The sequence below is a fragment of the Salvelinus fontinalis genome, unplaced genomic scaffold (assembly GCF_029448725.1).
Source record: "Salvelinus fontinalis isolate EN_2023a unplaced genomic scaffold, ASM2944872v1 scaffold_0028, whole genome shotgun sequence".
In the NCBI taxonomy this organism is placed as follows: domain Eukaryota; kingdom Metazoa; phylum Chordata; class Actinopteri; order Salmoniformes; family Salmonidae; genus Salvelinus; species Salvelinus fontinalis.
In genome coordinates this window covers 545,359-563,878 of record NW_026600237.1, presented here as the reverse complement: position 1 = coordinate 563,878, position 18,520 = coordinate 545,359, and the positions used below count along the sequence as shown (strand labels likewise).

At 45.6% G+C, this 18,520-nt stretch overlaps 1 protein-coding gene across 1 annotated transcript in view; it reads right to left on the bottom strand.

Annotated features, from left to right (window-relative positions):
• The window catches only part of LOC129842278 (ryanodine receptor 2-like), a 153,746-nt gene that overhangs the window by 28,390 nt on the left and 106,836 nt on the right, over positions 1–18,520 (bottom strand). The window contains exons 2-3 of the mRNA XM_055910763.1: positions 7,538–7,657; positions 6,625–6,729 (exon numbers count right to left, since the gene is read on the bottom strand). Of these exons, the coding sequence (XP_055766738.1) occupies positions 6,625–6,729; positions 7,538–7,657 (225 nt within the window). The remainder of the gene's footprint in view (positions 1–6,624; positions 6,730–7,537; positions 7,658–18,520) is intronic.

Sequence of the window (18,520 nt, the reverse complement as noted above, 5' to 3'; positions counted from 1 at the left end):
TACTAACCTGGTCGCTCCATCAGTCATTACTAACCTGGTCGCTCCATCAGTCATTACTAACCTGGTCCCTCCATCAGTCATTACTAACCTGGTCGCTCCATCAGTCATTACTAACCTGGTCCCTCCATCAGTCATTACTAACCTGGTCCCTCCATCAGTCATTACTAACCTGGTCCCTCCATCAGTCATTACTAACCTGGTCCCTCCATCAGTCATTACTAACCTGGTCGCTCCATCAGTCATTACTAACCTGGTCCCTCCATCAGTCATTACTAACCTGGTCGCTCCATCAGTCATTACTAACCTGGTCGCTCCATCAGTCATTACTAACATGGTCCCTCCATCAGTCATTACTAACCTGGTCGCTCCATCAGTCATTACTAACCTGGTCCCTCCATCAGTCATTACTAACCTGGTCGCTCCATCAGTCATTACTAACCTGGTCCCTCCACCAGTCATTACTAACCTGGTCCCTCCATCAGTCATTACTAACCTGGTCGCTCCATCAGTCATTACTAACCTGGTCGCTCCATCAGTCATTACTAACCTGGTCGCTCCATCAGTCATTACTAACCTGGTCCCTCCATCAGTCATTACTAACCTGGTCGCTCCATCAGTCATTACTAACCTGGTCCCTCCATCAGTCATTACTAACCTGGTCGCTCCATCAGTCATTACTAACCTGGTCCCTTCATCAGTCATTACTAACCTGGTCCCTCCATCAGTCATTACTAACCTGGTCCCTCCATCAGTCATTACTAACCTGGTCCCTCCATCAGTCATTACTAACCTGGTCGCTCCATCAGTCATTACTAACCTGGTCCCTTCATCAGTCATTACTAACCTGGTCGCTCCATCAGACATTACTAACCTGGTCGCTCCATCAGTCATTACTAACCTGGTCCCTCCATCAGTCATTACTAACCTGGTCCCTCCATCAGTTATTACTAACCTGGTCCCTCCATCATCCTGTATCAGTCATTACTAACCTGGTCCCTCCATCAGTCATTACTAACCTGGTCCCTCCATCAGTCATTACTAACCTGGTCGCTTCATCAGTCATTACTAACCTGGTCGCTCCATCAGTCATTACTAACCTGGTCCCTCCATCAGTCATTACTAACCTGGTCGCTCCATCAGTCATTACTAACCTGGTCGCTCCATCAGTCAGTACTAACCTGGTCCCTCCATCAGTCATTACTAACCTGGTCCCTCCATCAGTCATTACTAACCTGGTCGCTCCATCAGTCATTACTAACCTGGTCCCTCCATCAGTCATTACTAACCTGGTCCCTCCATCAGTCATTACTAACCTGGTCGCTCCATCAGTCATTACTAACCTGGTCGCTCCATCAGTCATTACTAACCTGGTCGCTCCATCAGTCATTACTAACCTGGTCGCTCCATCAGTCATAACTAACCTGGTCCCTCCATCAGTCATTACTAACCTGGTCCCTCCATCAGTCATTACTAACCTGGTCCCTCCACCAGTCATTACTAACCTGGTCCCTCCATCAGTCATTACTAACCTGGTCGCTCCATCAGTCATTACTAACCTGGTCGCTCCATCAGTCATTACTAACCTGGTCCCTCCATCAGTCATTACTAACCTGGTCCCTCCACCAGTCATTACTAACCTGGTCGCTCCATCAGTCATTACTAACATGGTCCCTCCACCAGTCACTACTAACCTGGTCGCTCCATCAGTCATTACTAACCTGGTCCCTCCATCAGTCTTACTAACCTGGTCCCTCCATCAGTCATTACTAACCTGGTCGCTCCATCAGTCATTACTAACCTGGTCCCTCCATCAGTCATTACTAACCTGGTCGCTCCATCAGTCATTACTAACCTGGTCGCTCCATCAGTCATTACTAACCTGGTCCCTCCATCAGTCATTACTAACCTGGTCCCTCCATCAGTCATTACTAACCTGGTCCCTCCACCAGTCCTTACTAACCTGGTCGCTCCATCAGTCATTACTAACCTGGTCGCTCCATCAGTCATTACTAACCTGGTCCCTCCATCAGTCATTACTAACCTGGTCGCTCCATCAGTCATTACTAACCTGGTCCCTCCATCAGTCATTACTAACCTGGTCGCTCCATCCGTCATTACTAACCTGGTCGCTCCATCATCCTGCAGCAGCAGCACATAGCTGTAATTCTGTTAGACTGTAACTACTGAAGCTATTCATGTTCTCTTCAGCATGCTGGGAATGTGCAGCATCTACCCCCCACGGTTTACACATTAAATGTTGAGCTCTCACACTTGCTGCTTCACTTCAGCATGCTGGGACTCTTCCAATCTCTCTCGCTCTTATCTTTCCGCACTTTCCCTCTACACAGTCACATCCTCTCCTTCTACCTGCCTCCCTGTATCTCTACCCCCCTCTCTCCTTCTACATGCCTCCCTGTATCTCTACCCCCCCACCTCTCCTTCTACCTGTCTCCCTGTATCTCTACCCCCCACCCACCAGGAGAGTAGAAGGAGAGGTGGGGGTAGAGATACAGGGAGACAGGTAGAAGGAGAGGTGGGGGGTAGAGATACAGGGAGGCAGGTAGAAGGAGAGGTGGGGGGTAGAGATACAGAGAGGCAGGTAGAAGGAGAGGTGGGGGGTAGAGATACAGGGAGGCAGGTAGAAGGAGAGGTGGGGGGTAGAGATACAGAGAGGCAGGTAGAAGGAGAGGTGGGGGGTAGAGATACAGGGAGGCAGGTAGAAGGAGTGGTGGGGGGGGAGAGGTACCTTCCTCCCTGTATCTCTCTGGCTGGTTTACTGGCTGACTGACTGACTGGGTGACTGACTAACTGGCTGACTGGCAGACCGACCCATCGACTGATTGTGTCTGGGCCCCCTGACTCCTGGCAGACCCAGTACTGCCCTTGAATACACTTCTGGCTCAGAGAGAAGCACAATTTAATTAGCCAAGTTATTCATAGATAGAAAGGTGATTATAAAAAGTTAATTACAGAACTGCAAGTCATGATGGAATACGACACAGCATCTCAGTCTCTGATACGTTCTGCAACATCACATACAATGTTTAACTCTGCACTGCAGATCTGCACAAAATAACATCACACAATAGTACTGTAGCTCATATCATTACAACATACCCTATTACATGGGCTGTGGACTGGGACTATAACAGGGTCAACCACACGACTATGACAGGTTCAACCACAGGGCTATAACAGGTTCAACCACAGGACTATAACAGGGTCAACCACAGGACTATAACAGGGTCAACCACAGGACTATGATCTGGGACTATAACAGGGCCAACCACAGGACTATGATCTGGGACTATAACAGGGTCAATCACAGGACTATAACAGGGTCAACCACAGGGCTATGATCTGGGACTATAACAGGGTCAACCACAGTGCTATAACAGGGTCAACCACAGGGCTATGATCTGGGACTATAACAGGGTCAACCACAGGGCTATAACAGGGTCAACCACAGGGCTATAACAGGGTCAACCACAGGGCTATAACAGGGTCAACCACAGGGCTATGATCTGGGACTATAACAGGGTCAACCACAGGACTATAACAGGGTCAACCACAGGACTATAACAGGGTCAACCACAGGGCTATGATCTGGGACTACAACAGGGTCAACCACAGGGCTATGATCTGGGACTATAACAGGGTCAACCACAGGACTATAACAGGGTCACCCACTGGGCTATGATCTGGGACTATAACAGGGTCACCCACTGGGCTATGATCTGGGACTATAACAGGGTCACCCACTGGGCTATGATCTGGGACTATAACAGGGTCAACCACAGGACTATGATCTGGGACTATAACAGGGTCAACCACAGGACTATGATCTGATCTGGGACTATAACAGGGTCGACCACAGGGCTATGATCTGGGACTATAACAGGGTCAACCACAGGGCTATAACAGGGTCGACCACAGGGCTATGATCTGGGACTATAACAGGGTCAACCACAGGGCTATGATCTGGGACTATAACAGGGTCAACCACAGGGCTATAACAGGGTCGACCACAGGGCTATGATCTGGGACTATAACAGGGTCAACCACAGGGCTATAATCTGGGACTATAACAGGTTCAACCACTGGGCTATGATCTGGGACTATAACAGGGTCGACCACAGGGCTATGATCTGGGACTATAACAGGGTCGACCACAGGACTATAACAGGGTCAACCACAGGGCTATGATCTGGGACTATAACAGGGTCAACCACAGGACTATGATCTGGGACTATAACAGGGTCGACCACAGGGCTATGATCTGGGACTATAACAGGGTCGACCACAGGGCTATGATCTGGGACTATAACAGGGTCAACCACAGGGCTATAATCTGGGACTATAACAGGGTCGACCACAGGACTATAACAGGGTCAACCACAGGGCTATGATCTGGGACTATAACAGGGTCAACCACAGGGCTGTGATCTGGGACTATAACAGGGTCAACCAAAGGACTATGATCTGGGACTATAACAGGGTCGACCACAGGGCTATGATCTGGGACTATAACAGGGTCGACCACAGGACTATAACAGGGTCAATCACAGGGCTATGATCTGGGACTATAACAGGTTCAACCACAGGACTACAACAGGGTGAACCACAGGGCTATGATCTGGGACTATAACAGGGTGAACCACAGGGCTATGATCTGGGACTATAACAGGGTGAACCACAGGGCTATGATCTGGGACTATAACAGGGTGAACCACAGGGCTATGATCTGGGACTATAACAGGGTCGAACACAGGACTATAACAGGGTCAATTACAGGGCTATGATCTGGGGTTATAACAGGGTCAACCACAGGGCTATGATCTGGGATTATAACAGGGTCAACCACAGGGCTATAACAGGGTCAACCACAGGACTATGATCTGGGATTATAACAGGGTCAACCACAGGGCTATGATCTGGGGTTATAACAGGGTCAACCACAGGACTATAACAGGGTCAACCACAGGGCTATGATCTGGGATTATAACAGGGTCAACCACAGGGCTATAACAGGGTCAACCACAGGACTATGATCTGGGATTATAACAGGGTCAACCACAGGACTATAACAGGGTCAACCACAGGGCTATGATCTGGGACTATAACAGGGTCCAACCACAGGACTATGATCTGGGACTATAACAGGGTCAACCACAGGACTATAACAGGGTCAACCACAGGACTATAACAGGGTCAACCACAGGACTATAACAGGGTCAACCACAGGACTATGATCTGGGATTATAACAGGGTCAACCACAGGGCTATGATCTGGGACTATAACAGGGTCAACCACAGGACTATAACAGGGTCAACCACAGGGCTATGATCTGGGACTATAACAGGGTCAACCACAGGGCTATAACAGGGTCAACCACAGGGCTATGATCTGGGACTATAACAGGGTCAACCACAGGACTATAACAGGGTCAACCACAGGACTATAATCTGGGACTATAACAGGGTCAACCACAGGACTATAACAGGGTCAACCACAGGGCTATGATCTGGGACTATAACAGGGTCGACCACAGGACTATAATCTGGGACTATAACAGGGTCAACCACAGGAATATAACAGGGTCAACCACAGGACTATGATCTGGGACTATAACAGGGTCAACCACAGGACTATAATCTGGGACTATAACAGGGTCAACCACAGGACTATAACAGGGTCAACCACAGGGCTATGATCTGGGACTATACCAGGGTCAACCACAGGGCTATAACAGGGTCAATCACAGGGCTATGATCTGGGACTATAACAGGGTCAACCACAGGGCTATGATCTGGGACTATAACAGGGTCAACCACAGGACTATAACAGGGTCAACCACAGGACTATAACAGGGTCAACCACAGGACTATAACAGGGTCAACCACAGGACTATAACAGGGTCAACCACAGGACTATAACAGGGTCAACCACAGGACTATAACAGGGTCAACCACAGGGCTATAACAGGGTCAATCACACTGACTGACTGGGGAGTAGTTAACCATATATAGCCCTAACATTAAACCTAACCACACTGCAAACCTTATTCCTGACCATAACCTTAACTGAATATTAAAAAAGCTCATTATTTAGTCCATTTTGACTTTGTGGCTGTGTTATCAAGAGGGAACTATTCTGTCTGTGCTTAGCATTGCGCTCTGATTGGGCTGTAAATCCATCTGTGTTGGTCACTATAGGGAAGTGGACCCCAGCATAGAGACACCTCGTCCCCTGTCACTGGTGGTGGACCGTCCATCACAACCATTACAGGCCCTGTCTGAGATAGATAGATCTGTGTGTACTCAGCCCTGCCTCTCGACAGACAGACAGACAGACAGACACAGACAGGCAGACAGACAGACAGACAGACCTGTGTACTCAGCCCTGCATGCGACAGACAGACAGACAGACAGACAGACAGACAGACAGACAGACAGATAGATCTGTGTGTACTCAGCCCTGCTTCTCGACAGACAGACAGACAGACAGACAGACAGACAGATAGATCTGTGTGTACTCAGCCCTGCTTCTCGACAGACAGACAGACAGACAGACAGACAGGACACGTAGATAGATAGGTAGGTCTGTGTGCCCTGTGTACTCACCCCTTCTGCCTTCTCCTCTGTGTTGGCCAGCATCTCCTGCAGGGCCCGTACTGAGAGGGACTGTTCCAGGACAAACGTACAGATGGACAGGTCTGGAGGGACATTCTGGAAGAGAACACAGCCAGGTTAGAAGGGAACTGTAGTCCTGGAGCAGGCCAGTCTGGGAGATGTAGTCCAGTCAAAAGATAAACAGCCAGGTTAGAAGGGAACTGTAGTCCTGGAGTAGGTCAGTCTGGGAGATGTAGTCCAGTCAAAGGATAAACAGCCAGGTTAGAAGGGAACTGTAGTCCTGGAGTAGGTCAGTCTGGGAGATGTAGTCCAGTTAAAGGACAAACAGCCAGGTTAGAAGGGAACTGTAGTCCTGGAGCAGGCCAGTCTGGGAGATGTAGTCCAGTTAAAGGATAAACAGCCAGGTAAGAAGGGAACTGTAGTCCTGGAGTAGGTCAGTCTGGGAGATGTAGTCCAGTCAGAGGATAAACAGCCAGGTTAGAAGGGAACTGTAGTCCTGGAGCAGGTCAGTCTGGGAGATGTAGTCCAGTCAGAGGATAAACAGCCAGGTTAGAAGGGAACTGTAGTCATGGAGTAGGTCAGTCTGGGAGATGTAGTCCAGTCAAAGGATAAACAGCCAGGTTAGAAGGGAACTGAGCATCAGCAGTAATCTACAGTCATTAGACTACGTATCTTGCTTGGGAAAGATCTGAGGCTGGTTTGACAAGGAAATGCGTAGCCATTAGCCCATACACTACTCCTGGTGCAATGCAGTCTGGGAGATGTAGTCCAGTCTACAGTCATTTAGACTACGTATCTTGCTCGGGAAAGATCTGAGGCTGGATTGACAAGGACTTGCGTAGCCATTATCCCATACACTACTCCTGGTGCAATGCAGTCTGGGAGATGTAGTTCCTGTGTTCACCTTAGAGTTGGATGTTGACTCGAGGAAGCAGAGCCTGTTTCCGAAGCCCTCCGCTGCCAGACACAACTTCTGCTGCTCCTTGTGGACTGTGGCAGAACACTGCAGGACGACCTCATCATCCTGGAGACACAGAGACAGGAAGTAGCAGTTAGAACCACCACAGAAAACCCTGGTTACTGTGGGGTAGAGAGAAACAGCAGAGAACCACTACAGAAAACCCTGGTTACTGTGGGGTAGAGAGACACAGCAGAGAACCACTACAGAAAACCCTGGTTACTGTGGGGTAGAGAGACACAGCAGAGAACCACTACAGAAAACCCTGGTTATTGTGGGGTAGAGAGACACAGCAGAGAACCACTACAGAAAACCCTGGTTACTGTGGGGTAGAGAGACAGCAGAGAACCACTACAGAAAACCCTGGTTACTGTGGGGTAGAGACACAGCAGAGAACCACTACAGAAAACCCTGGTTACTGTGGGGTAGAGACACAGCAGAGAACCACTACAGAAAACCCTGGTTACTGTGGGGTAGAGACACAGCAGAGAACCACTACAGAAAACCCTGGTTACTGTGGGGTAGAGAGACACAGCAGAGAACCACTACAGAAAACCCTGGTTACTGTGGGGTACAGAGACACAGCAGAGAACCACTACAGAAAACCCTGGTTACTGTGGGGTAGAGAGACACAGCAGAGAACCACTACAGAAAACCCTGGTTACTGTGGGGTAGAGAGACACAGCAGAGAACCACTACAGAAAACCCTGGTTACTGTGGGGTAGAGACACAGCAGAGAACCACTACAGAAAACCCTGGTTACTGTGGGGTAGAGAGACACAGCAGAGAACCACTACAGAAAACCCTGGTTACTGTGGGGTAGAGACACAGCAGAGAACCACTACAGAAAACCCTGGTTACTGTGGGGTAGAGACACAGCAGAGAACCACTACAGAAAACCCTGGTTACTGTGGGGTAGAGACACAGCAGAGAACCACTACAGAAAACCCTGCTTACTGTGGGGTAGAGAGACACAGTCATTGCCAACAATCTACAACCTGGGCACCTATCTAAGACGTGTGACCTCCAGAGTCGAGCCTGCTCCACGCTGGGCGCCTGCCAGAGCAGCCGTTTGTGATGGCTAACGAGGGCCAAAGGGGCTCTTTTCAAACGGAGTAATTGGCAATGGAACATCTCAGTCAACACACTGCACTCAGCAGTGCCTCGAGGGGTCAGGCTTTCACCCAGCAAACAGGGGTCGTCCTCCAGGCTTTCACCCAACAAACAGGGGTCGTCCTCCAGGCTTTCACCCAGCAGACAGGGGTCGTCCTCCAGGCTTTCACCCAGCAAACAGGGGTCGTCCTCCAGGCTTTCACCCAGCAAACAGGGGTCGTCCTCCAGGCTTTCACCCAGCAAACAGGGGTCGTCCTCCAGGCTTTCGCCCAACAAACAGGGGTCGTCCTCCAGGCTTTCACCCAACAAACAGGGGTCGTCCTCCAGGCTTTCACCCAACAAACAGGGGTCGTCCTCCAGGCTTTCACCCAACAAACAGGGGTCGTCCTCCAGGCTTTCACCCAGCAAACAGGGGTCGTCCTCCAGGCTTTCACCCAGCAAACAGGGGTCGTCCTCCAGGCTTTCACCCAGCAAACAGGGGTCGTCCTCCAGGCTTTCACCCAGCAAACAGGGGTCGTCCTCCAGGCTTTCACCCAGCAAACAGGGGTCGTCCTCCAGGCTTTCACCCAGCAAACAGGGGTCGTCCTCCAGGCTTTCACCCAGCAAACAGGGGTCGTCCTCCAGGCTTTCACCCAGCAAACAGGGGTCGTCCTCCAGGCTTTCACCCAGCAAACAGGGGTCGTCCTCCAGGCTTTCACCCAGCAAACAGGGGTCGTCCTGAGGACATAAGAACGTTAACCCACTGACGTGCCGAGAACGTTCTAGGAACGCTAAAACATGACGTCCAAGAGGACGTTCAGTACAGCTCCCGGTTTGGTCGCAGTTTAATGTTACAGTAAGGTAGTTTGATGTCTATTAGGGAACGTTACAAAAACGTTCCTATTTGGTTCTGATAGGACGTTATACATGGGACATTCAATGACAACAAAAGGGGACGTCACATGATGGTCAAGGGGACGTCACATGATGGTCAAGGGGACGTCGCATGATGGTCAAGGGGACGTCACATGATGGTCAAGGGGACGTCACATGATGGTCAAGGGGACCTCACATGATGGTCAAGGGGACGTCACATGATGGTCAAGGGGACGTCGCATGATGGTCAAGGGGACGTCACATGATGGTCAAGGGGACGTCGCATGATGGTCAAGGGGACGTCACATGATGGTCAAGGGGACCTCGCATGATGGTCAAGGGGACGTCACATGATGGTCAAGGGGACGTCACATGATGGGAGACGTCACATGATGGTCAAGGGGACGTCACATGATGGGGGACGTCACATGATGGGGGACGTCACATGATGGGGGACGTCACATGATGGGGGACGTCACATGATGAGGGACGTCACATGAAGGTTTTGAGGTCAGTGGGACGTCACATGATGGGGGACGTCACATGATGGGGGACGTCACATGATGGGGGACGTCACATGATGGGGGACGTCACATGATGGGGGACGTCACATGATGGGGGACGTCACATGATGGGGGACGTCACATGATGGGGGACGTCACATGATGGGGGACGTCACATGATGGGGGACGTCACATGATGGGGGACGTCACATGATGGGGGACGTCACATGATGGGGGACGTCACATGATGGGGGACGTCACATGATGGGGGACGTCACATGATGGTTTTGAGATCAGTGGGACGCTGATCAGTTGAAAGAGTGACAGTATACTTCCATTTAGAAAGTCACACGCTCCCCAAATGTTTTCACGGGTAACCGACGTTACGGCTTTCTTCCTTGAGCGGCGCAGCGGTCTAAGGCACAGTATCGCAGTGCTAGAGGTGTCACTACAGGCCCGAGTTCGATCCCGGGCTGTATCACAACCGGCCGTGATCGGGAGTCCCATAGGGCGGCGCACAATTGGCCCGGCGTGGCCAGTCATTGTAAATAAGATTATGTTCTTAATTAACTGACTTGTCTAGATAAATAAAGGTTAAAAAAATATATTTAAAAATATATATATATATGATTCTTAGATATTACTCACATGTCTACAGACACCACATTCCACCTATAAGATATACAGATCTACAATACACTGTAGAAGGAGATGAGAGGGTATATTACACTGTAGAAGGAGATGAGAAGGTGTATTACACTGTAGAAGGAGATGAGAGGGTATATTACACTGTAGAAGGAGATGAGAGGGTCTATTACACTGTAGAAGGAGATGAGAAGGTGTATTACACTGTAGAAGGAGATGAGAGGGTGTATTACACTGTAGAAGGAGATGAGAGGGTGTGTTACACTGTAGAAGGAGATGAGAGGGTCTATTACACTGTAGAAGGAGATGAGAAGGTGTATTACACTGTAGAAGGAGATGAGAGGGTATATTACACTGTAGAAGGAGATGAGAGGGTGTGTTACACTGTAGAAGGAGATGAGAGGGTATATTACACTGTAGAAGGAGATGAGAGGGTATATTACACTGTAGAAGGAGATGAGAGGGTATATTACACTGTAGAAGGAGATGAGAGGGTGTATTACACTGTAGAAGGAGATGAGAGGGTGTATTACACTGTAGAAGGAGATGAGAGGGTATATTACACTGTAGAAGGAGATGAGAAAGTGTATTACACTGTAGAAGGAGATGAGAGGGTATATTACACTGTAGAAGGAGATGAGAGGGTGTGTTACACTGTAGAAGGAGATGAGAGGGTATATTACACTGTAGAAGGAGATGAGAGGGTATATTACACTGTAGAAGGAGATGAGAGGGTATATTACACTGTAGAAGGAGATGAGAGGGTGTATTACACTGTAGAAGGAGATGAGAGGGTATATTACACTGTAGAAGGAGATGAGAGGGTGTATTACACTGTAGAAGGAGATGAGAGGGTATATTACACTGTAGAAGGAGATGAGAGGGTGTATTACACTGTAGAAGGAGATGAGAGGGTATATTACACTGTAGAAGGAGATGAGAGGGTATATTACACTGTAGAAGGAGATGAGAGGGTATATTACACTATAGAAGGAGATGAGAGGGTGTATTACACTGTAGAAGGAGATGAGAGGGTATATTAAACTGTAGAAGGAGATGAGAGGGTGTATTACACTATAGAAGGAGATGAGAGGGTGTATTACACTGTAGAAGGAGATGAGAGGGTATATTACACTGTAGAATGAGATGACACTGGCTGGATCGTTCACAGAGACTAACCTTCCATGTGTGTCTTAAATAACACACACACACACACACACACACACACACACACACACACACACACACACACACACACACACACACACACACACACACACACACACACACACACACACACCAGGGATCCCTGACAGGAAGCTGATAGGACTTAGAGCTCTGCCAACTGAGGAAGAGGCTAAACGCTGCTCCTCAATAGCAGGCGATCTCTCAGTACCCCCCCCCCCCCCCTCCTGAATGGATTAGGCTGCTCCTCAATAACAGGCGATCTCTCAGTGCCCCCCCCCCCCCCCCCCTCCTGAATGGATTAGGCTGCTCCTCAATAACAGGCGATCTCTCAGTACCCCCCCCCCTCAGGCTAAAGGACTGAGTGGAGTGGGTATATAGATACCAGGGTGAGCCCTGGACCATCAGAGACGTATTACTGCTGAGTGGGTATATAGATGTATTACTGCTGAGTGGGTATATAGATGTATTACTGCTGAGTGGGTATATAGATGTATTACTGCTGAGTGGGTATATAGATGTATTACTGCTGAGTGGGTATATAGATGTATTACTGCTGAGTGGGTATATAGATGTATTACTGCTGAGTGGGTATATAGATGTATTACTGCTGAGTGGGTATATAGATGTATTACTGCTGAGTGGGTATATAGATGTATTACTGCTGAGTGGGTATATAGATGTGCTGAGTGGGTATATAGATGTATTACTGCTGAGTGGGTATATAGATGTATTACTGCTGAGTGGGTATATAGATGTATTACTGCTGAGTGGGTATATAGATGTATTACTGCTGAGTGGGTATATAGATGTATTACTGCAGGAGTGGGTATATAGATGTATTACTGCTGAGTGGGTATATAGATATATTACTGCTGAGTGGGTATATAGATGTATTACTGCAGAGTGGGTATATAGATGTATTACTGCTGAGTGGGTATATAGATGTGTTACTGCTGAGTGGGTATATAGATGTGTTACTGCTGAGTGGGTATATAGATGTATTACTGCTGAGTGGGTATATAGATGTGTTACTGCTGAGTGGGTATATAGATGTATTACTGCTGAGTGGGTATATAGATGTATTACTGCTGAGTGGGTATATAGATATATTACTGCAGAGTGGGTATATAGATGTATTACTGCTGAGTGGGTATATAGATGTGCTGAGTGGGTATATAGATGTATTACTGCTGAGTGGGTATATAGATGTATTACTGCTGAGTGGGTATATAGATGTATTACTGCTGAGTGGGTCTATAGATGTATTACTGCTGAGTGGGTCTATAGATGTATTACTGCTGAGTGGGTATATAGATGTATTACTGCTGAGTGGGTATTACTGCTGAGTGGGTATATAGATGTGTTACTGCTGAGTGGGTATATAGATGTATTACTGCTGAGTGGGTATATAGATGTATTACTGCTGAGTGGGTATATAGATGTATTACTGCTGAGTGGGTATATAGATGTATTACTGCTGAGTGGGTCTATAGATGTAATACTGCTGAGTGGGTATATAGATGTATTACTGCTGAGTGGGTATATAGATGTATTACTGCTGAGTGGGTATATAGATGTATTACTGCTGAGTGGGTCTATAGATGTATTACTGCTGAGTGGGTATATAGATGTATTACTGCTGAGTGGGTATATAGATGTGCTGAGTGGGTATATAGATGTATTACTGCTGAGTGGGTATATAGATGTATTACTGCTGAGTGGGTCTATAGATGTATTACTGCTGAGTGGGTATATAGATGTATTACTGCTGAGTGGGTATATAGATGTATTACTGCTGAGTGGGTATATAGATGTATTACTGCTGAGTGGGTATATAGATGTATTACTGCTGAGTGGGTCTATAGATGTATTACTGCTGAGTGGGTATATAGATGTATTACTGCTGAGTGGGTATATAGATGTGTTACTGCTGAGTGGGTATATAGATATATTACTGCTGAGTGGGTATATAGATGTATTACTGCTGAGTGGGTATATAGATGTATTACTGCTGAGTGGGTATATAGATGTATTACTGCTGAGTGGGTATATAGATGTATTACTGCTGAGTGGGTATATAGATGTATTACTGCTGAGTGGGTATATAGATGTATTACTGCTGAGTGGGTATATAGATGTATTACTGCTGAGTGGGTCTATAGATGTATTACTGCTGAGTGGGTATATAGATGTATTACTGCTGAGTGGGTCTATAGATGTATTACTGCTGAGTGGGTATATAGATGTATTACTGCTGAGTGGGTATATAGATGTGTTACTGCTGAGTGGGTATATAGATGTATTACTGCTGAGTGGGTATATAGATGTATTACTGCTGAGTGGGTATATAGATGTATTACTGCTGAGTGGGTATATAGATGTATTACTGCTGAGTGGGTATATAGATGTATTACTGCTGAGTGGGTATATAGATGTATTACTGCTGAGTGGGTCTATAGATGTATTACTGCTGAGTGGGTATATAGATGTATTACTGCTGAGTGGGTATATAGATGTATTACTGCTGAGTGGGTATATAGATGTGCTGAGTGGGTATATAGATGTATTACTGCTGAGTGGGTATATAGATGTATTACTGCTGAGTGGGTATATAGATGTATTACTGCTGAGTGGGTATTACTGCTGAGTGGGTATATAGATGTATTACTGCTGAGTGGGTATATAGATGTATTACTGCTGAGTGGGTATATAGATGTATTACTGCTGAGTGGGTATATAGATGTATTACTGCTGAGTGGGTATATAGATGTATTACTGCTGAGTGGGTATATAGATGTATTACTGCTGAGTGGGTATTACTGCTGAGTGGGTATATAGATGTATTACTGCTGAGTGGGTATATAGATGTATTACTGCAGGAGTGGGTATATAGATGTATTACTGCTGAGTGGGTATAGAGATGTATTACTGCTGAGTGGGTCTATAGATGTATTACTGCTGAGTGGGTATATAGATATATTACTGCTGAGTGGGTATATAGATGTATTACTGCTGAGTGGGTATATAGATGTATTACTGCTGAGTGGGTATATAGATGTATTACTGCTGAGTGGGTATATAGATGTATTACTGCTGAGTGGGTATATAGATGTATTACTGCTGAGTGGGTATATAGATATATTACTGCTGAGTGGGTATATAGATGTATTACTGCTGAGTGGGTATATAGATGTATTACTGCTGAGTGGGTATATAGATGTATTACTGCTGAGTGGGTATATAGATGTGCTGAGTGGGTATATAGATGTATTACTGCTGAGTGGGTATATAGATGTATTACTGCTGAGTGGGTATATAGATGTGCTGAGTGGGTATATAGATGTATTACTGCTGAGTGGGTATATAGATGTATTACTGCTGAGTGGGTATATAGATGTATTACTGCTGAGTGGGTATATAGATGTATTACTGCTGAGTGGGTCTATAGATGTATTACTGCTGAGTGGGTATATAGATGTATTACTGCTGAGTGGGTATATAGATGTATTACTGCAGGAGTGGGTATATAGATGTATTACTGCTGAGTGGGTATAGAGATGTATTACTGCTGAGTGGGTCTATAGATGTATTACTGCTGAGTGGGTATATAGATATATTACTGCTGAGTGGGTATATAGATGTATTACTGCTGAGTGGGTATATAGATGTATTACTGCTGAGTGGGTATATAGATGTATTACTGCTGAGTGGGTATATAGATGTATTACTGCTGAGTGGGTATATAGATGTATTACTGCTGAGTGGGTATATAGATGTATTACTGCTGAGTGGGTCTATAGATGTATTACTGCTGAGTGGGTATATAGATGTGCTGAGTGGGTATATAGATGTATTACTGCTGAGTGGGTATATAGATGTATTACTGCTGAGTGGGTATATAGATGTATTACTGCTGAGTGGGTATATAGATGTATTACTGCTGAGTGGGTATATAGATGTATTACTGCAGGAGTGGGTATATAGATGTATTACTGCTGAGTGGGTATATAGATATATTACTGCTGAGTGGGTATATAGATGTATTACTGCAGAGTGGGTATATAGATGTATTACTGCTGAGTGGGTATATAGATGTGTTACTGCTGAGTGGGTATATAGATGTGTTACTGCTGAGTGGGTATATAGATGTATTACTGCTGAGTGGGTATATAGATGTGTTACTGCTGAGTGGGTATATAGATGTATTACTGCTGAGTGGGTATATAGATGTATTACTGTTGAGTGGGTATATAGATATATTACTGCAGAGTGGGTATATAGATGTATTACTGCTGAGTGGGTATATAGATGTGCTGAGTGGGTATATAGATGTATTACTGCTGAGTGGGTATATAGATGTATTACTGCTGAGTGGGTATATAGATGTATTACTGCTGAGTGGGTATATAGATGTATTACTGCTGAGTGGGTCTATAGATGTATTACTGCTGAGTGGGTATATAGATGTATTACTGCTGAGTGGGTATTACTGCTGAGTGGGTATATAGATGTGTTACTGCTGAGTGGGTATATAGATGTATTACTGCTGAGTGGGTATATAGATGTATTACTGCTGAGTGGGTATATAGATGTATTACTGCTGAGTGGGTATATAGATGTATTACTGCTGAGTGGGTCTATAGATGTAATACTGCTGAGTGGGTATATAGATGTATTACTGCTGAGTGGGTATATAGATGTATTACTGCTGAGTGGGTATATAGATGTATTACTGCTGAGTGGGTCTATAGATGTATTACTGCTGAGTGGGTATATAGATGTATTACTGCTGAGTGGGTATATAGATGTGCTGAGTGGGTATATAGATGTATTACTGCTGAGTGGGTATATAGATGTATTACTGCTGAGTGGGTCTATAGATGTATTACTGCTGAGTGGGTATATAGATGTATTACTGCTGAGTGGGTATATAGATGTATTACTGCTGAGTGGGTATATAGATGTATTACTGCTGAGTGGGTATATAGATGTATTACTGCTGAGTGGGTCTATAGATGTATTACTGCTGAGTGGGTATATAGATGTATTACTGCTGAGTGGGTATATAGATGTGTTACTGCTGAGTGGGTATATAGATATATTACTGCTGAGTGGGTATATAGATGTATTACTGCTGAGTGGGTATATAGATGTATTACTGCTGAGTGGGTATATAGATGTATTACTGCTGAGTGGGTATATAGATGTATTACTGCTGAGTGGGTATATAGATGTATTACTGCTGAGTGGGTATATAGATGTATTACTGCTGAGTGGGTATATAGATGTATTACTGCTGAGTGGGTCTATAGATGTATTACTGCTGAGTGGGTCTATAGATGTATTACTGCTGAGTGGGTCTATAGATGTATTACTGCTGAGTGGGTATATAGATGTATTACTGCTGAGTGGGTATATAGATGTGTTACTGCTGAGTGGGTATATAGATGTATTACTGCTGAGTGGGTATATAGATGTATTACTGCTGAGTGGGTATATAGATGTATTACTGCTGAGTGGGTCTATAGATGTATTACTGCTGAGTGGGTATATAGATGTATTACTGCTGAGTGGGTATATAGATGTATTACTGCTGAGTGGGTATATAGATGTGTTACTGCTGAGTGGGTATATAGATATATTACTGCTGAGTGGGTATATAGATGTATTACTGCTGAGTGGGTATATAGATGTATTACTGCTGAGTGGGTATATAGATGTATTACTGCTGAGTGGGTATATAGATGTATTACTGCTGAGTGGGTATATAGATGTATTACTGCTGAGTGGGTATATAGATGTGTTACTGCTGAGTGGGTATATAGATGTATTACTGCTGAGTGGGTATATAGATGTATTACTGCTGAGTGGGTATATAGATGTATTACTGCTGAGTGGGTATATAGATGTATTACTGCTGAGTGGGTATATAGATGTATTACTGCAGAGTGGGTATATAGATGTATTACTGCTGAGTGGGTATATAGATGTATTACTGCTGAGTGGGTATATAGATGTATTACTGCTGAGTGGGTCTATAGATGTATTACTGCTGAGTGGGTATATAGATGTATTACTGCTGAGTGGGTATATAGATGTATTACTGCAGAGTGGGTATATAGATGTATTACTGCTGAGTGGGTATATAGATGTATTACTGCTGAGTGGGTATATAGATGTATTACTGCTGAGTGGGTATATAGATGTATTACTGCTGAGTGGGTATATAGATGTATTACTGCTGAGTGGGTATATAGATGTATTACTGCTGAGTGGGTATATAGATGTATTACTGCTGAGTGGGTATATAGATGTATTACTGCTGAGTGGGTATATAGATGTATTACTGCTGAGTGGGTCTATAGATGTATTACTGCTGAGTGGGTCTATAGATGTATTACTGCTGAGTGGGTATATAGATGTATTACTGCTGAGTGGGTCTATAGATGTATTACTGCTGAGTGGGTCTATAGATATATTACTGCTGAGTGGGTATATAGATGTATTACTGCTGAGTGGGTATTACTGCTGAGTGGGTATATAGATGTGTTACTGCTGAGTGGGTATATAGATGTATTACTGCTGAGTGGGTATATAGATGTGTTACTGCTGAGTGGGTCTATAG